The sequence below is a fragment of the Dermochelys coriacea genome, chromosome 16, assembly GCF_009764565.3.
Source record: "Dermochelys coriacea isolate rDerCor1 chromosome 16, rDerCor1.pri.v4, whole genome shotgun sequence".
In the NCBI taxonomy this organism is placed as follows: domain Eukaryota; kingdom Metazoa; phylum Chordata; order Testudines; family Dermochelyidae; genus Dermochelys; species Dermochelys coriacea.
In genome coordinates, this window is record NC_050083.1 from 17,690,425 (window position 1) to 17,708,661 (window position 18,237).

At 45.6% G+C, this 18,237-nt stretch overlaps 1 protein-coding gene across 4 annotated transcripts in view; it reads right to left on the bottom strand.

Moving 5' to 3' along the window:
* Positions 1 to 18,237, bottom strand: part of BRD3 (bromodomain containing 3) — a 52,607-nt gene that overhangs the window by 9,548 nt on the left and 24,822 nt on the right. For all 4 annotated transcript variants that reach the window (XM_038375075.2, XM_038375074.2, XM_038375076.2 and 1 more), the window contains exons 3-9: positions 17,796 to 17,933; positions 16,209 to 16,356; positions 14,310 to 14,524; positions 12,020 to 12,391; positions 2,709 to 2,837; positions 1,601 to 1,792; positions 492 to 733 (exon numbers count right to left, since the gene is read on the bottom strand). In XM_038375075.2, coding sequence (XP_038231003.1) covers positions 492 to 733; positions 1,601 to 1,792; positions 2,709 to 2,837; positions 12,020 to 12,391; positions 14,310 to 14,524; positions 16,209 to 16,356; positions 17,796 to 17,933 — 1,436 coding nt within the window. The remainder of the gene's footprint in view (positions 1 to 491; positions 734 to 1,600; positions 1,793 to 2,708; positions 2,838 to 12,019; positions 12,392 to 14,309; positions 14,525 to 16,208; positions 16,357 to 17,795; positions 17,934 to 18,237) is intronic.

Here is an 18,237-nt window from a genome sequence, read left to right on the forward strand (position 1 = left end):
CTCTTGGTTTTAGCGTTCACAGGCACTTCTGCTAGTCCAGGCCCCAGCTGGCATTGGAGTGGAAGTTCTTGCTGGCTAAGCCAGAGGCAGAAAACACGAGAAAAAGCCTGATCTGGAGATGCTTTCCTAGCTAACTCCGATGACTGGGGCGTTAGAAATAGGATGGATCGATTTCCAGCTCAAGACTCAAGAGAGTCTAATCAGTGTCTGCATTTTTTTGGGGGGGGAGGGGGGCATTTTCCTTAATGCTGGCCTAACTCTGCTTTCCTTGAAGTCAGTGGGATCCTCACCATTGACTTCAACAGACGCAGAGGCAGGTCAATGCCGAGTGCTTTTGTAATTCTCACCCAAGACGTTTACCCAATGTGACCTGCGTGTGGTTCCCCATCACTAGGCTAGTATGGAGAACAGAAAGCTCATTCTACAAAACTGGCAAGGGAAGGGAAAGACTAACATATAGGAAGACTCTGGACAAGATGCCAAACACCCACCTGTTAGCTGTGGTCGTGCTGTTTGCTTTTTTAGCTGGTGCTTTCTTCTGTTGGGTCTGTTTGGCTGGTTGGGCCATCTTGGGTTTCTTCTCCTCCTCAGCTTTCACTTTGTGCTTCTCTTTTTCTTTCTCTTTCTCCTTGTCTTTCTTTTTCTTCTCTTTTTCCTTCTTCTCTTTTTTTTTCTTTGGTTTGTTTACGGGCGCTTGCGACAAAGCAGCTAGCTGCTCATGGACGGCCTTCAGCTGCGGGGAGAACAGAAGAGTTGAGCCCCATTATCAACACACTTGATAATTCTTCCAGGCACAGACAGCATCCACCCACCCACCCATATGTGCTCACCCCTCTCCCATTTACACCATCAGCTTTTAAAGTTAATCATTGGGCTGAGTCTATTGATTTCAGCTGGGAGACTTTGTTTGATTTTTAGTAACCTTTCTTTAAAGAGTTAAATACAGGTCCACAGAAGTTGACTCTCGGGAGAAAACTTAGTTCCCATTTTTTAGGCAAATGAAAAGTAGCCACCTCTTGAGTGGAGACACTCATGGAAAAGTAGGGAATTTAGTGGTTAGGATTGGGGCATCAGGACAGCTGGGTTCTATTCTTGGCTCTGCCAATGACGTGCTGGGTAAGTCACTTGATTATTTAGGTATGTTCTGGTGGCACCTGGAAACCCCAACCAAGCTCCCTTATGTTTGGTGCTGCACATACACATAAGAGACAGTCCCTGCCCTGTAGCTCTTAGAGCCTAAACAGCCAAGACAGCCAATGGGAAAGAGAAAAGAAGTATCATTAACCCCATTTTACACAAAGGGAACTGAGACCCAGCGAAACTTGCCCAAAGTCACAAAGGGAGTAGGTAGTTCACTTGAGTATGCCTGCGTTTCCCTGCCTATAAAAAGGGTGTGATAATCTTTTCCTAGATTATCCCAGGGGTGTTGTGGGGTTTCATTCATATTTGCCAACTGCTTTGGGATCCTTGGGGGTGGGGGGTTACAACAAAATGATACCCTCAAGGGCAGCTCTAGTATGCATTTTGTAGACGTGCATGCCATGTGCACAGACACACCACTCACTATGGTGAGGCTGCTCAGAGCTGGCCTGCCGCTCACCTGCTCCTGGAGCTCGGCCAGCCTGGTCGCTCGCTCTTCTTCAGAGTCGGAGCTGTCCGAGTCAGACGAACTCTCCTCGCTGCTGTGGCTGCTTTCCGTGCTTTTACTGACGACTGGTGCCGTCGGAGGAGGTGGGGGCGGGGGCTCCACGGGCTCATCTGGCATCTTTGCAAATCTCATCTCGAAGACGTCCTGCAGAGGTTGTTGGATTCAGGGCGACAAAGATGCCTCAGCCACAAAGACCTCATTCTGCATCTTTTAAGATCATGCTAGGAACCCTGCTCAATTGTGCGGTACAGAGAAGCAACTAGAAAGCATTCCTTGCCCCAGACAGTTTAGGGTCTAAAGTCATAAGAGGTGGATTCCAGCTCCTTGGAAGTCAATGGAAAGACTCTCAACAGGAGCTGGATCACATTTTAATCTCTCTTTGTAAAATCATCTGAGACCTGCTTCGGGGGGCTGATTATCAGATATATCCCTACTGTGAGATTCTTACACATTCCTCTGAAGTATCTGGCACTGACTGCTGATAGAGACCAGACACTGAGATAGATGGACCATGGGTCTGATTGAGCCTGGCAATTCCCTGTGCATTTGTTTTCCTCATAACTGCTTTCTGGCTGCTCCGCTGCTTGGTTATACTCCCGCGATAGGATTTAGCTCCTCCGTCCAGTTCAGAAAAAACCCTGCCAGTACTGACACTAACAGCACCTCTTGTTTGCGAGCGTGAGAACATCTGCTGCAACAGCCTTGGAAGCTGGCTTTAGGATGGTACATTGCTAGCATAGTTTTCAGACTGCACAATATCTCCCACCTCTTCAGTGAGGCATTCAGAGGGGTGCACTATGTAAACCCAAGGTCGCTCTCCTATCACCTTGCGAAGCAATGATTAGGCCATGCTCTGAGCAGAGCGTTCAGCTTTGAGTCACACCATGTGAAGAACAGGGTACAGCACAGGGCATCTAAGGCCCCTTCCAAATATCAGGGAAGTCAAGGACCCTCCTGGATTGACACCAAGAGGAGCTGAGCACGGGCAGAACCTTGAAGGCTCCTCCTAAGGGGGAACTAAAATGTACTCTCTGAAAGACGCATTTGCCAACATCTTTACCTGGAGTTTCCTGGCCATGGCTACAACTTCGTGGTCTGGGGGATTGTACTTGTAACAATTAGAGAACATTAACCGAATATCCGCTGCAAAACCTTGTGCGTCCTGGTATTCCCGGCTGTCCATTTTTTTCTGCAAACAAATAAACCAAAGGGGGAGGGAGGGAGGGGAAAAGAGCCATAAGCAAAACGCATTCATAGCAACTGCACAGACGAAAGAGAGCTCAGAGTCGCTAAAAACCTGTTGGCCTAAGATAGCAGCAGGTTGGTCTAGCTTGCTTAATTCAAACTGCTAAATGACATCTAGGCTTCAGATAATATTTTAAATAAATCGAATCCTCTGACTGTTGTATCACAGTGATTTTAACTATAATATTCCAAGAAGTTCTGTTTAAACTGACAGTCTATGAAAGATTGCAAGAGTTCATTTTCTACTAGAAAAGAGAGTTCTGGAAAAAAGACGCAACTTTGCCTCTGCCAAAAGAGGTAATAAAATTCCAGTGTGCTGCCAAAGAGGGAGCACACTGAAGGGTCACCCTTCTCGGTGTCTCTTCAGTCAGAGTCCCTGTCTCTGTTCAATTCCACCGGGTTTCCAAACTTTAAAGGGCTAGATCCTCAGTGGGTGCGTATCACCGCCCCGCCGTTGAAGCTAAGAGAGTGGTGATGTAAACCAGCTGAGACTCTGGCACACAGGTCTGCTTCTTAAAACTCTACTTAGTGTCCTTGATCCTAGATAATATATTGCATAATGTCAAGGATAGCTGCTGCAAAACATTAATGGGATGAACAAGGGTTTGCAGGATGGGACACTAACTAAGAAAAGAACAGAGAAAGGAACAATGGAAGCTAGGGTCATCAGAGGACAGAGTTACAGCTGTTTGGGTGCATTAAATGTGCATTTCCATACCTTAACTTGTTGGGATTTTTTCCTCCCCTCGTAGATTCATAGATTTTAAGGCCAGGAGAGACCACTAGGGTCATCTAACCTGACATCCCGCAAAACCCAAGCCAGAAAATTCCACTCAGTGATTCCTGAATCGAGTCCAACAGAACTTGAGCTAGAATCTGTCTTTTAGAAAGCCATCTCATCCTGACTTAATGACTCCAAGTGACGGAGGCTCTATCGCAGCCCTTGGGAAGCTGTCCCAATCACTAATTGTCTTTGCTGCATGAGCTAATTGTTACAGGGTAAAAATATTGCACCCTATTTCCAGTTTGAATTTTTCCAGCCTCAATGTCCACCCATTCCTTTACCGTTTAACCTTAACTCTGAACTCCCTGGGTTTGTAATGCTTGTTTAGAGAAAAATTGCAGCCGTCTTGGAGCAATTTTTTACTCTTCAGTACTCAGCCTTAAAGTCCAGTTTAATTGTAGTGCAGTGGGATATTTTATTGCATGACTTCATTCTGATAGACTGACGATGAGATTTGTAGGTGTACAGCCAATTGCTTTTACAGAATGATTCCTGAATCGAGTCCAACAGAACTTGAGCTAGAATCTGTCTTTTAGAAAGCCATCCCATCCTGACTTAATGACTCCAAGTGACGGAGGCTCTATCGCAGCCCTTGGGAAGCTGTCCCAATCACTAATTGCCTTTGCTGCATGAGCTAATTGTTACAGGGTAAAAATATTGCACCCTATTTCCAGTTTGAATTTTTCCAGCCTCAATGTCCACCCATTCCTTTACCGTTTAACCTTAACTCTGAACTCCCTGGGTTTGTAATGCTTGTTTAGAGAAAAATTGCAGCCGTCTTGGAGCAATTTTTTACTCTTCAGTACTCAGCCTTAAAGTCCAGTTTAATTGTAGTGCAGTGGGATATTTTATTGCATGACTTCATTCTGATAGACTGACGGTGAGATTTGTAGGTGTACAGCCAATTGCTTTTACAGAATGAGTAAAATCTAACGGCGGAGGATTGATTTATATCTACCGTACAGAAATGCTGCATTTGCTGAATGGTTAAAAGCCTCCATTCTGTAGCTCTCTGCACCTGTATCCCTCTTTGAAACGAGGAGGGTTTTGCATGCAGAGGGACTGCAGGCTTGATATGGTAAAATTCACCCCGTGCAAACGGCCAGTGGAAAGCGTACGTATCACTTAAGTCATAAAGGCCTCAATATTTGATCCTAATGCATACTGAATTCCCATTCACTTCATTGGGAGATACACATGTGTAAGGGCTATGGAATGAGCCTTGTAGTTAACTCAAAAGGGCTCAAGTGGGACTTCAGTGGCAGAGAGCTCTTGTGCTGGCAATCTACAGAGATGTAAATTTCATCCTTACCAAACTAATTTTGGTAGGAAATCTGCATTCAGAGCAGCGACCTTACTACACTAGCATTTCACACTGTGACTAGAAAGCCTGACAGACATGGCTGTGTGACAAGATCCCATTTTGGAGGATTTAATAAGCCAGAGAACGCCTTTGAGCTGCAGGACCGGGGCGGAAGAGGGGAGGAGAGAGACAGATTTGTGCTCCTACAGATCAAGAACAGTTTGGCCTTGTATGAAAAACATTCCTGGCCAATTCCAAACCAAAACAATACATTAAAACTAAAGAGCTCTGTTACTGTAAGATATGCCTTCCTGCTTGAAAGACATTTTTGAGGATCTTGTGTTTGTTTAGCATGTCCAATGGCTGATTATTGCCTTTGACACACACATCAGTGCGTGAGGCTTTGGTTTCCTCCAAAAGGAAAGGTTTTCTAACTGCAGGGCCTTTTGATCACTGGATTTTTTTTTTTTTTTTTTAAAGAAAATTCACTCAGGAAAGACCAAGAATATTGATTCAAATGGCTGCATGAAATGCCTTTGGGTTCTTGACTTGCAAAGCTGCTTAGCCACTAGCAGAGAAGGTATGTTTGCAACTGCAAGTCAGAATGAGAGAGTCTGGTGAGAGAGGGGACGGGAAAGACTTAGGATACGGCTCTGCTGCAATCAGGTGTGAATGCAGCACCTGTCGCTATACCTGAGCTAGCTTTCATTCACCTTGTTTGTGTGCCATGGCAGTAGGATTTCTGCACAGGCTAGCTGCCCAGGTAATTACCCAGGGTCCCAGGCATGTTTAACCCTGTGCTTCTGCAGCTACTCTGTTATCGGTACATGAACCGGCTAGATCAAAGCTAGCTTGGGCATAGCTATGCATGCTGCTATCACACCTCTGACTGCAGTGTGGACACACCCTAGGCACCCAACTTGCACTGACTCCCTTCAGAAAGCCCAGCCCTAGGGCTTACAGAGTCTTTTAAATTAGTAATTTCATGACATGAGACCCTGGTGTGGTTCAGGGACAAGGGAGCAGACCCTCAGCGGGTATAAATCAGGGTTGCTCCGATGCCTTACCCCACGCTGTGCCAATTTACATCAGTTGGGAATCAGTCCAGGACTCTTCACAACCCGCCCAGAAGTTACATAAACTCGTAGGTTAGTTATTTTAAACCTAGAGGAAATTATTCCCTGGAACAACTGCAACTAAAGAAATCTTTATAACTCCCTGAAAAAAAAAATGTCCCCCTGCTTTAAAACCCTGAACTGGGCTGCTCTGAAACCACAGCAGTTTGCTACAAGAAAATTCACAGACTTGCATGTTTAACTCCCTGGAGACCAATGATTTATTCTGAAAGCAGCACTAAACAAATCCTCTTACACGGCAATGCTGAGTATGGTTACTTGTGTCCTCTGAGGTAAATAAAGGGCAAACACATCCATATTTCTGTCTTCTCAGTGACAAAGAGAGACCTAATGGCCAGCGCACAGGGCTGGGAGTCAGGCGCTCTGGGTTCCATTCCCAGCTCTCGCACTGGGTGATCTTGGGCATAACGTTTCAACTCCCTGTGCCTCAGTCTCCCCATCTGGAAAACAGGAATGATGCGGCAGCGCTGTGAAGAGGGTGGATTAATGTTTGTCCTTGGATACAGCTATGGGAAGCGCAAAGGATTAGTCCTGAGTCCAGGCTCCATGGCAATTATTTGTAACCTGTTCAAGTGTAATTACCAAATAACCTGCAGCAGCCACAGAGATGTTACAATTCAATCCATCCTCTTTCACTGATCTAGTGTCCTCCAGAACCCCCTCTATGTGTATCATTCCTGCTCGCCACTCCACCAAACAGTTCCACTCTCTGATGACCATGAACGAATTACACACTTTATAGCACCTGTTTTGCTCTGTGATGCTCCAGGAATTTAAATGGGCACATGCTCATTAATAGTAGAAACCTCTGCCAATCCCTTATGCCAGGAATCAGACAGGAGAGCCCTACAATTCCCTCAGCTCTTCCCATTCTGTCTTGATCCACTCTACCCTGCACCCCCTTCATACACATTCCCACTCTGCACTAAAGATCCTTTCTCTGTCAGCCGGCCAGCCAGAATCAGCTCAGTTGTATTTCCTCATCATCTCTCCTTTTCTGGAGACAGTCCTGGCAACCAGCCCAGCCCACCTCACTGGTACAAACACAGTCAGAAAGTACCCTCCAAACCATCTGAGATATTCCTACTACTTCACAATTCACTGCAGGGCCTTAGACAAATACCTACTGAGACATGAAATATTAACTCTGCAGAATCAACCCTCACACATCCATGAAGCAGGAGTGACAAGCACACACAATCCCATATATTCTAGTTGCTAAAGAGGTTAATTTCTGCATAAAGCATTCAGCATCAGCTCAAGGGACTGTGGCTGCACTCCATGTACCAGCACAATGATCAACACTACAGAATTGAACCCGGGACCTTCAGACCCATAAACAAAGCCCTTTGGCACTTCTGCTATAGGAGCTGTAACATTTTGTTAATGTTACACTATATAGGGCCTGTCTCAATTAAATCATGCTATGGTCATTTATGAAAAAGTCTCAACAAGCCAAAAGTGACAGCAACAGTAAAACAGTTCAGAAGAAAGTAATCCCAGACAGCACTTCAAAGAGAATTTCTTAAGAAAAATTCTACCCCCCAAAAGGCAGTTCCAGAGTCTTTATCTATAAAAGGGTATAAAAATCTCTACAGGGTTCACCGTTCTCCAACCTTCCCTACTGTACTAATTAATGCAAATGGGAGGAGAACGTCAGTTGCACAGACAGTGCAGTCAGAGGTCCACACGTTTTATACGTTGCAATTAAGAATTTGAGATCCATAAAAGCATACACTGAAAGACAATGGCGAGGACCCTGAATGTGAATTTAGTGCCGGCCAGAGAAACCACAGTGTCCTCAAATAGGTCTGTTTTCTTAAAAACATGGATAATAGCCAAGAACTCATCCCAAGCATCTTGCTTCCATGGATCGTTGGGGAAAACCCTGGTCTCACTGAAGTCAACAGGGCCATGTCACTGACTTCAGTAAGACCAGGATTTCATTCCTTAGATCTATATTTTAGGGGGGGAAATCCCACTTGCCTTACTCACTTGGGACTTGATCTTGCAAGGTGCTACGCATCTCTGGAAATGCCCTCTGCACCTTTGGCTTCCAATGACATCAAGAAAGTTGAATGCACTTGGTACCTTCCAGAATTGGGCCCATAAATAGTCCACTGAAGTCAATGCACTACTTGAGTGAGATAGCCAAGAAGGATCTGGCCATTGGTAATTTACTGACTGTTCTTAGCACAAGACAGCAGAGGAGCTGGAACAATTTGTATAGTGGGGGTGCTGAGAACCACTGAATCAAGCTGTAAAACCTGTATATGATGGAAACCGCTTCAAGCCACGGGGTGCGGCAGCACCCCCAGCACCGTAGGTCCAGCACCTATGCAAGACAGCTAGAGAAGATTTTATTCATAGCTCCAAAAAATCATATTACCAAATTGGGAGTCTGTACTGGGGTAAGGTAGGGACTGGGACAGGGATAGTCAACTTTGGAACAAATATTCTTCAAAACACCATTAAAGAAATCAGAGATCTTTACAGATATTCAGGGCTGGATTTGGAATTGTGTGCATGCAGTAACTGTGGGCGTAAATAACTGCAAGTGCATGAACCCACCCAACTGCATCCACAGGTATCTAATCACAGAATTACAGACTTTGTTAGGAGTCATCTTAAAAATTAGGGCCTCGGTCTAGATTTATCAATTCCAGATGATTAACTCTAACATCTCATCACCGTCAGCAAAATTTCATATGAAAGGAAAAGGGAGCCTTGTGAAAGTAATAATAATAAAACCCTACAATTTAATAGACATATCCCACAAACACTTATACGCCACAGCAAATTTACTCATTGAACCAAACTGTAAACCCTGTATATAATGGAAACCACTTCAAGCCAGGGGGTGCAGCACCCCTAGTTCCAGCACCTATGGTGAGCAGTCCCAGCGGCCTTAATGGGATGCCTCATCAATAAAATTACATATGCAAAAGAATTAACAGGATCATCATACCTGCTTTAAGCCAGGTATGTCCCTCCCCAGGGTATCCTATCTGTCTGTCTTATAGCCCACATCCTGCAAACACTTAAGCAGGTAACTTTACCCATGATTAACTCCAATGAAGTTGATGGGATTATTCATCTGCATAAGCGCTTGCAGGATTGGGGCTTTATACTGTAAATTCTCCACTACTGAGACAAACGGATTGTTTGGTTTGTAAACATTTCAGGTGTGTCTTCTTCCTATATGTATTCCAGTTCCATTGCAGAGCAAGGATCGAGGCAGGAATGTCAATCTAACAGAATCATATAGATGTAGAGCTGGGAGAGGCCTGAAGAGGTCATCTAGTCCAGTCCCTGGGACTAAGGCAGGTCCAAGTAAACTAAACCATCCCTGACAGATGTTGGTCTAACCTGTTCTTAAAAACCTCCAATGATGGGGATTCCACAACCTCCCTTGGTAACCTGTTGCAGTGCTTAACTATCCTTATTGTTAGAAAGTTTTTCCTAATATCTAACCTAAATCTCCCTTGCTGCAAACTAAGCTGATTAGTTCTTGTCCGACCGTCAGTGGACATGGAGAGCAATTGATCACCGTCCTTATTGTGTAAACAATAAGAATCACAGTCAATCTATGCTAGATTAAAACTTCCATGGCTGAGAATGCTACCAAGGCAGACAGCCAAGCTGCTCGAGGCAGGAGAAAGGAACTGCTTCAAAATGATCTAAGGGGGAATACTGGTAAGCTTGAAAGTCCCCTCCATGGTCTGACCCTGCTCCCTCTGACATCAATGAGAGTTCTGCTGCAGGCTTTGATGGCAGCACGATTGGGCTCCTAGTCAGTACTGCAGCTGCTGACATCGGGAAGTGAGTGGGGAAAATGGACACACGAAGCTGAGCATAAATTTTCTGGCAGTGGATAAGGTTCTGTGATCTCATCCATGTGGATGGAGCCTCATGGCCACCTGGAGCCCAGTGGGCTTCCATGGGAATCCACAAAGCATATCTGAAGGGCAGAGGATAGGGCATGGCAATCCAAACAAGACACTGCCAACCCCATGCATCCTAGAGGAGCCGCCACTGCTGGTCACCCAAAGATAGCAAGGTGGCAGCTGCATCCTAAGGCTGAAATGCAAGGGGGACCTCAGCCCTCCTGTGGGGACATGGAGGACGCTTCTCTCGCTGCCACCTCCTTCCCCCAAGAGAAAAGGAAAATGAGTCAAGAAAACACTCACGCCCTCCCCTCCATCAGCACTACAGAAGATACAGGCAGAAAAGTCTTTCAGTCTCCCAGAGTCCTGGAATTGATCCGCTCTGGTCTCCTCCTACAAACTGTATTCCATGCGGCCCTTCCTCCGCCTGCCTACTCCACGCTGCTTTGCCTCCCAAGAAACAACACGTGCACCAAGAGCCACTGGAGCCATTCTCCCACACTCTCAGCCTGGACCCAGCCAGCGCACCAGGGCTCTGCCACCACTTCCCCCGTCTCTCGCCTACACCAGAATCCCTTCTCTGCTGTATGCCCAGCGCTCGCGCAAACTCAACTCACCCAGGCGTCTTTCCTTTTCTCCTCCCCGGAAGTCGCTGGAGGCCGTTAGCTCGGCTTGGCTCAGTGGCAAATCTAAAACGAAATCCTGAGCACTGGGATGGCTCGGGTTTACAGAGTGAGGGCAAATGCAAGCTTAGAATAAGGATGGTCTTTGAGTCATCACTCCACAAGTGGCTGCTTGCAGCATCTCAGCCAGCAGAGAGCCGGCCCTGGGTGGGGTAAACATTCCCGATAACGATACTTAGCACATACATAGTGCCTTACAAACATCAGTCCTCGCAACACCCCTGTGAGGTAGGGAAATATCATCATCCCCATTTTACAGATGGAGAAAATGAGGCACAGATAGGTGAAATGACTTTCCCAAGGCCAGGTTGTTACAGGTGGGATTAGAACTCATGAATTATTGGCTCCTAACCTCAGACTTCATGCAGTACTTCATGCTGACAAAATCCCCTCCCTTAAAAAAGTATAGTGCAGTAATCCCAAACACCATAGCATCACTTGAAAGATCTTTTGGACCATTATTGTAGTGCATATAAGTAGTGGGTGGGATTTTCCAAAGCACCTAAGTGACTTAGGAGCACTCAGAAAAAGGATGGTGACTGAGGAGCACTGGGTCTCTTAAGTCACTTAGGCATTTTTGGAAATCCCACACATTGGCTTTAAGGCGAGCAGGTTTAAGTCCTCACCATAAAAAGTAAAAGCTAGCAGGAGCATCTTCATCTCTTGCCTGTGGGCGGAAAAGTCTCATTTCAACCAACAGATTCCTATGGCCAATTGAGCAGCAGAACGTGGGGGGCAACCTGGAGCCCTACGGACAGAGGGAAACCTCCCCGCCCCAAAAGAAAAGCACCCTGAAGTTCAAACCAAGGTAAGCTAAGTTGAAATACCTGCTTCTCTACGAGGCAGCCATGAACCACTGCTAGCTAGCAACGCTGCTATATTTGTAACATCTACCACCGCGGAGTGATCAGGTGATAATCAGGTCCCACCTGGCGTCACACAAAGACCATCCAGAGCCCACGCCACACCAACAACTGATGGGAAGGCAGTGACTGCTGTACATGGGGTTCTATGGATCGAACCCTACGAAATACCGCACATCCTGTGTTCAGAGCACAACGCTGTCAAGGGGGCGTTTGTTTAGATAGCCGGACTATCTGCTCAGGGAGCTGTTGTCACTGCACAGTGTGGAATACAGGGTACAGGGAAACATTCCAGGACATGGAAAAAGGGAAACAAAATAGAAAAAAAAAAAATCTAAATGGTCCACACATCCGGTCAATTTTCACCCCACCCACCAAGAACCGACCCACTGCAAGAGCGGTAGCCCCTCTTATATTCGCAACCAGAGAGCTAAGACACCCTGCAAAAGAGGTGGTAAGTGTGGACGTACTTTAACAGTACTGAGATCCATGGGGTGTTTGATAATATCATGATAGTCATGTAATTCCAAGGCCTCTGCATCGACAGGCTTGTAAAAGGGCCATGCATAGGCTGCGTGTTTCTTAGAGAGCATCTCCTTCAGGATGCTGTCACAGTACTTGAGGTGCTCAGAAAGTTTGCCCTTCTTCCCCGCGTGCTGGGGGACCTCCCCGTCTTCAAGGTCTTTCTTTGGTGGCTTGATTGGCCGGCCGCCGCTCTCTCGGCGAGCGACGACTTTCGCCTGCTTGGGGTCTGACAGCGGGGTGGGCGACTCGCTCCGGCTGGCAGTGATGGCCGAGGTGGTGGGCGTGGTCGTGTCTGCTTTTCGCTTCACTCCCTTTTTCTGAAACAAAGAACGGGTGGTCGGGAATACAGGCTCTGCCTGCAGACAGTGCTGGCAAGGGCCACTTTGGGGCCGGATCCTGCTCTGCTGGCACAACCGATTCTTGCCACATAGCCTGATTCTCCTCTTACTGACACTGCTGTAGCTCCATTGACTGCAACAGGAGTTGTCCCTGAGTATTACTGATGTGAGGACAGAATCGGGCCCAAGGGGAGCAACAAGTCAAAGGAGCTAGTCACACGACCAAGGAGAATCTGCTCTGTTAAAGCTCTGCAGGATTGAGACCTCCATTATGAACTGACAAATGTCACATACCCAAGGCCCGTTTGCTCACCCTGCTGAGCCATTACTCATGTGAGAAGTCCCACTGTAGTCAATGGAACAATGCAGGCAGGTAACTGCTTATGAATGGGATTAAGAGTTTCACAGTGTGGCCCCAAGGAAATAAAATATATGCAGTGCATATAAATCCCTGCATTGTGATTCTCCCTACCAAACCCCTCCCAACTTCTCCAGGGAAGGTCTTTTGCCTCTGAAAAACTTGCTTTCCATGGAAAGCTGGGGAAAAATTGTGATTTCAAGCAGAGATAATTTTGCAGTGTTTATTTGCAAAACTCAGTTTTTACTAGCTTCTTTAATATGCACCTAAAATGTATGGGTGATTAGGAAATGAGTTATTTGTGCAGAGAGTGCATCTGGGATGAAAGAGACTTCTGTGCAGTGTGGGTTTAGCTGGCAGAAGATTTGGGTTACAAACTCGCAAATTCAAGGTTAATTCTGTGGGAAATAAAAAAGAAAATCCAAAACAATAAGCTCCATGATTATTAACAGATGCAACCTCATCTCACCTTATGGCATGAATCTGTAAATTTATGGTACAGGTAGCTCTGAAGTGGCAATGCCCCCTTTGGCAGGCATGTGTGAAGAGGATTTAAATTATAGTCATGCCATTTACGGTATTAGGACTTATTTATGTTTGTACAATGTCTAGCACAATAGGGTTCCAAGCCCGATTATGACCTCTGGGTGCCACTATGACATAAATAGTAGTATCTAGCTCTTATCTAGCACTTTTTATTTGTAAATCTCAAAGTGCTTTTACACGAAGGAGGTCAAGATCATTATCCCCATTCTATAGATGGGGAAACTGAGGCACAAAAAGGGGATGTGATTTGGCCAAGGTCCCCCATAGCAAGCCAGGGACAAAACTGGGACTAGAACCCACATTCCGTGTTCCCGTCCAGGGCTCGCTATTCTCTACACAACACTGTTAACATCCCTGTTTTAATGTTAAATTTCCAGCAGAAAAAAAATATATCTTGTGTCACTAGATTAACACTTTTATCCAGTTTTTTTTCTTTAAAAAAAATGGTATTCAGCCAGCAGCTGCTTGGAGTAGTAATTTAATTTACTGGGAAATTAAATTAGCAAATTAAATAGTAAAATACCGGCGTACAATTGGTAGCAGAATACAATCAGTAAGAAAGACAGAAGTTGCTGGTCCTACTGATATTTCTCAGGTTCTCAAAGCATAAAGCTGCTTTCAGTACCTTGCAGCTGGAGTGACAAAACTCCCACCGACTGCCCTGGCATCAGGAATGCAGGATCAGGCCCTTCCTGATTTGCTCTACACCCGTTTGAAAAGAAAACGGAGCTGTGCATTAGTTGGGCCTGCTCTTGCAAACCCGAAAGCAGCAGTCCTACCAAAATCTATGGGACAACTGGTGAGAGCAGGGAGATCTTAGGTGGGGTCTGGGCCCTCAGAGGCCTTTACGTTCATGCAGCCTCATAGCTGGCTATGATATCTGTGGAGTTGGAAAGTCAAATGCAAAGGGAAATAACGCATGTTTCTGACCAGTGGTTGCCCGTCTAAAAATGCGGCCTGGCAAAGAGAAAAATGGTTGATTGCTTTGTTTACCTTGATGACAGGTGGCGTGGGAGGAACCACCGTCATAATCGGAGCAGCAGGAGGAGGGGCAGCGGCAGCAGGAGGTGCAGTTACAGGCGGGACGTTTGCAGTGATGGTTGGCACAGGCGTGGCGGCGATAACTGGCGTCTGAGAGACAGCTGGAGGGACGTTCTGGAAAGGGGCTGGCGGGGAGACAGAGGACACAGCTGCTGCTTGCTGCGCTCCTTTAAAACAATACAATTAAAGACATGTGACACAGCACATTCGATAGCTGCTCAGCTAACTTGACCAAGAGAAGCTGTTGCCTCTGGACTCTACAGCAATGACCATCTGGACCTTTCCGCTCTCTCTGCGGTGTCTGGGTGCCCTTATGTGAGCAAACTGCTCCAAGCCCTGACGGTCAGCTGCGCTGTTATGGGACAGTTTCGATTTTCCCTTCCAGCCTCTCTCAGAACTAGCCTGTGCTCAGCAAAGAAGGAGACCGATGGAAGGGTAGGGAAGGGAGTAGATTCTCTAAAAAGGACGCTGAACTGTTCTCAGCAGGAAAACCTCCACGGGGTTCAATCTGCCTTTGCTACTGCTCTGCACAGTTAATAATAAATACCACTAGACTACGGGGCTTGGCAAAAAACAGATTTTTCAGGTCACTGGCAATCCTGAAATTTTTTTTAAAAATGTCCATTTTGGGTCAAACAGAAAAGAAAAATTTTAAAATTTATTGGTGAATTGAAAAGTCGACAAAAAATTCATGTCAGGTCGAATGAAACAGTTTGTTTCCATTTCAAACATTTTAAAATATATATATATTTTTGAAATGAACCATTTTGATGTTCCAGTTTGGGGTGACTCTTTTTGTTCCAAATTTTCTTTTATTTAAAAAAATATATATAGTTAAAAAAGAAAATAAAAGAAAATTTGGAACAAAAAGAGTCACCCCAAACCGGAACATCAAAACGGTTCATCATTTCAAAAATGTCAAAATGAAACGTTTGCATCGTTCAGTATTTGTTTGTTTCATTTTTTTTTCCAGCCAAACAACTCGGCAAAGCTAACAGGAATTCACAAAACATTTCCATATTGCCAAATATGCATTTTTCACCCCAAAAGCCTCACCCAGGCCCACTTATATGGCACTTTAAATCCATAGACCTCAAACCTCTTCATAGAGAAAGTTCAGGTGACTTGTCCATGGTAATGCCGCAAATGACAAGCGGAATGGGGAACAGAACCTAGGTCTCTAGTGCATTATATGCTACACCATGCTGCCATTCCTGTTATAGGGCGGCGGTAATCTATCCCACAGAGGTAGCTGCATTTTAATACAAGGTGCAAAAGTGTTTTGGTTTTTCTTAAAAGTCCAGCACTGTTCTATTATCGATTAATGACATAACCCTTTGCACTTCTACAGCACCTTTAAGGACGCATGGTGCCTTAGTTGACATATGTGGAACTTGAGGCACAAAAGGCAAACTGACTTGCCCAAAGCCACAAGCAGATTTCATCTACACAGAAACTTGCTCCCATTTCGTTAAATCAGTGCACACCCGTGTTTTTCACCCCTGTGATTTCAATGGGAGTTAGGAGCCTAAATGCCTTTAGAGATCTGGCCCTTAGTTTCTCTGTGCTCTGGAGATAATAGCAGTGTCCTCCCTCACAGGCCTGCTATGAAGATAAATACATTAAAAGACTGTCAGGCGGTCAGATACTAGGGTGATGGGCACCCCATAAGTACCTTAGATAGACAGACAAGCAGGAGCCACACGTCCTGAATCTCATTCAACTGCTCTGACTATTAGACTACACTCCTTTCCTACCCTCCTAATTGTGTGTCTACTCAGGCAGGGTGGAAGTGGGTCAGGAATCAGCAATGGGCTTGCAACATTGATTGCCATCTGGTCAGGTCAGTACCTGCACTCTGTGCGCTCGCTGCTGGCTTGCGACCTTTGCCTTTAGGGACTGGTGGTAATAACTCAACTTCCTCCTGGGGCATCTGGGCTACTTTCTGCAGAAAAATCTTCTCCAGGGCTTGTGCCATGAGGACGATGTCATCCGTGGGCTGGATGGACAGAACAAGGCAGCACTAGCATAATGCACACGTGAGAAGCAAAGAGAGGCTGAAAGCCTTTACAATCGCGTTGTTTGATTTATCCCCTAGCCGGAATCGTACACTGCCTTCCAATGAATGAATGCGCCATAGCTCTGAGAATTAAATAACTCTTTACCCCTTCTCCAGTCTTCACTCCAGCCTCAACTGGTATGTCTACACGGCGATAAAAAACCCAAAGTACCAAGTATAAGAGCCCAGATCAACTGACTCAGGCTCAGGCTGTAGGGCTAAATGAGCAGTGTAGAGGTTTGGACTTGGGCTGGAGTCTGGGCTCGAAGGGTATGTCTACGCAGAGATTAAAAAAACCCTGGTTGGTCCAGGTCATGACTTGGACTCACAGGACTCAGGCTCCGGGGCTGAAAAGCTGCTAAAGCCCAGGCTCTAGGATCCTGTAAGGGGGGAAGGTCCCAGAGCTCAGGCTCCAGCCCAAGCCTGAACGTCTCCATTGCAATTTTACAGCCCCGCAGCCCAAGCCCTATGAGCCTGACTCAGTTGCCCCAGGCCAGCGGCAGCCAGGCTGTGGGTCTTTTATTGCAGTGTGCACGTACCCTCGGACTCCTGTCCTTGACCAGCTGGCAAATTACAGCCTCTAAATACAATCCTCCCTGAAGAACCAGAAGATGGCTTCCTTTAGAAGCCCACACCATTGCTGTCCCACATATCGGTTCGGAGGCAGTGAGCTGCAACAGATAAGCTGTCAATCCCTGTCTGGCAAAACATTCAGGTGAAGAGAACAAACACCTTGCTCGCTGCAATATCAGCTAATTTATTTATTATTTCAGCTCACTCCCCAGCATGGGTCAATGATGAACTATCTTAGGGAAAAGAATACAAGGAATAAAAAGCACTTTAAAGCCCAAAAAAAAAAAAAAAAAGCAAATATAAGCAACCAACAAAGTGCACGAGAGATTTATGGAAGAACGCATGAAGCATGGACAGTGGATATAATGATAGGAGTTATTTACCTGCCCTCTGCTGCTGAGAGGAGTATCTGATATTAGTTACTACTGGACAAAGAGAATAACACTTAGCACTTATATTCCACTTAACATCTACAAAGCGTTGTGCAAACATTAGCTAATCTGAAAGAATTCCTCAGTGAAATTAAAGGGCTGAAGTCTCGGCTGACTCGCTGTGTAACCCCAAGATAGAAATTCTACCTACAGTTAAGAACACGTATGCCATTTTAACCAGCATGGGCAAAGTAACATGCAACACAAAGACAGCTTTGCACATTTAAAAGTAATGTGGTTACCATTAATGTCATTGCATGTCGTTGCAAAGAGGGCTTTGCGCACAAGTTATCTCTAGTCAAAAGCTGCAGTGAAATAGCCACCCGCAGGCTTCCCTATTCAGTGCCACACTATGAGTTTGTTTGCATTCTTTACCTTGTTGTAAATGTAACAATTTGTAAACATTGTGTTGAAATCCTGCATGCATTCACTGGCACTCCAATAATAGTTATGTTCCAGTCGCTTCTTAATTGTCCCCATGTCCATCGGGTTTTTGATTATTTTGTGATAATCCTGTTCAAGAAACAATAAAGATGTTACACGCAACACTGCTTTGGACCTGCGTTCACAGGCTTGTTAGCCAGCTGCTAAAAAGCATCTTCCTCTGTTCCCAGCCTCTCCTTCACCACACACAGAAACACTTCCAGTCTCTGCTCAGACTGCCAAAACAACGTTCACTTTCCCTTACTCCTCAGTGGGGAGATTTGAACCTCCCCTCTTAACTTTATAAAAAAAAGATGCTTTGTTCATAAACCTCAGAATTTCTCAGACACGCGGAAAGATCCACACATAAATGGCCACTATCAACCAGCTTTCC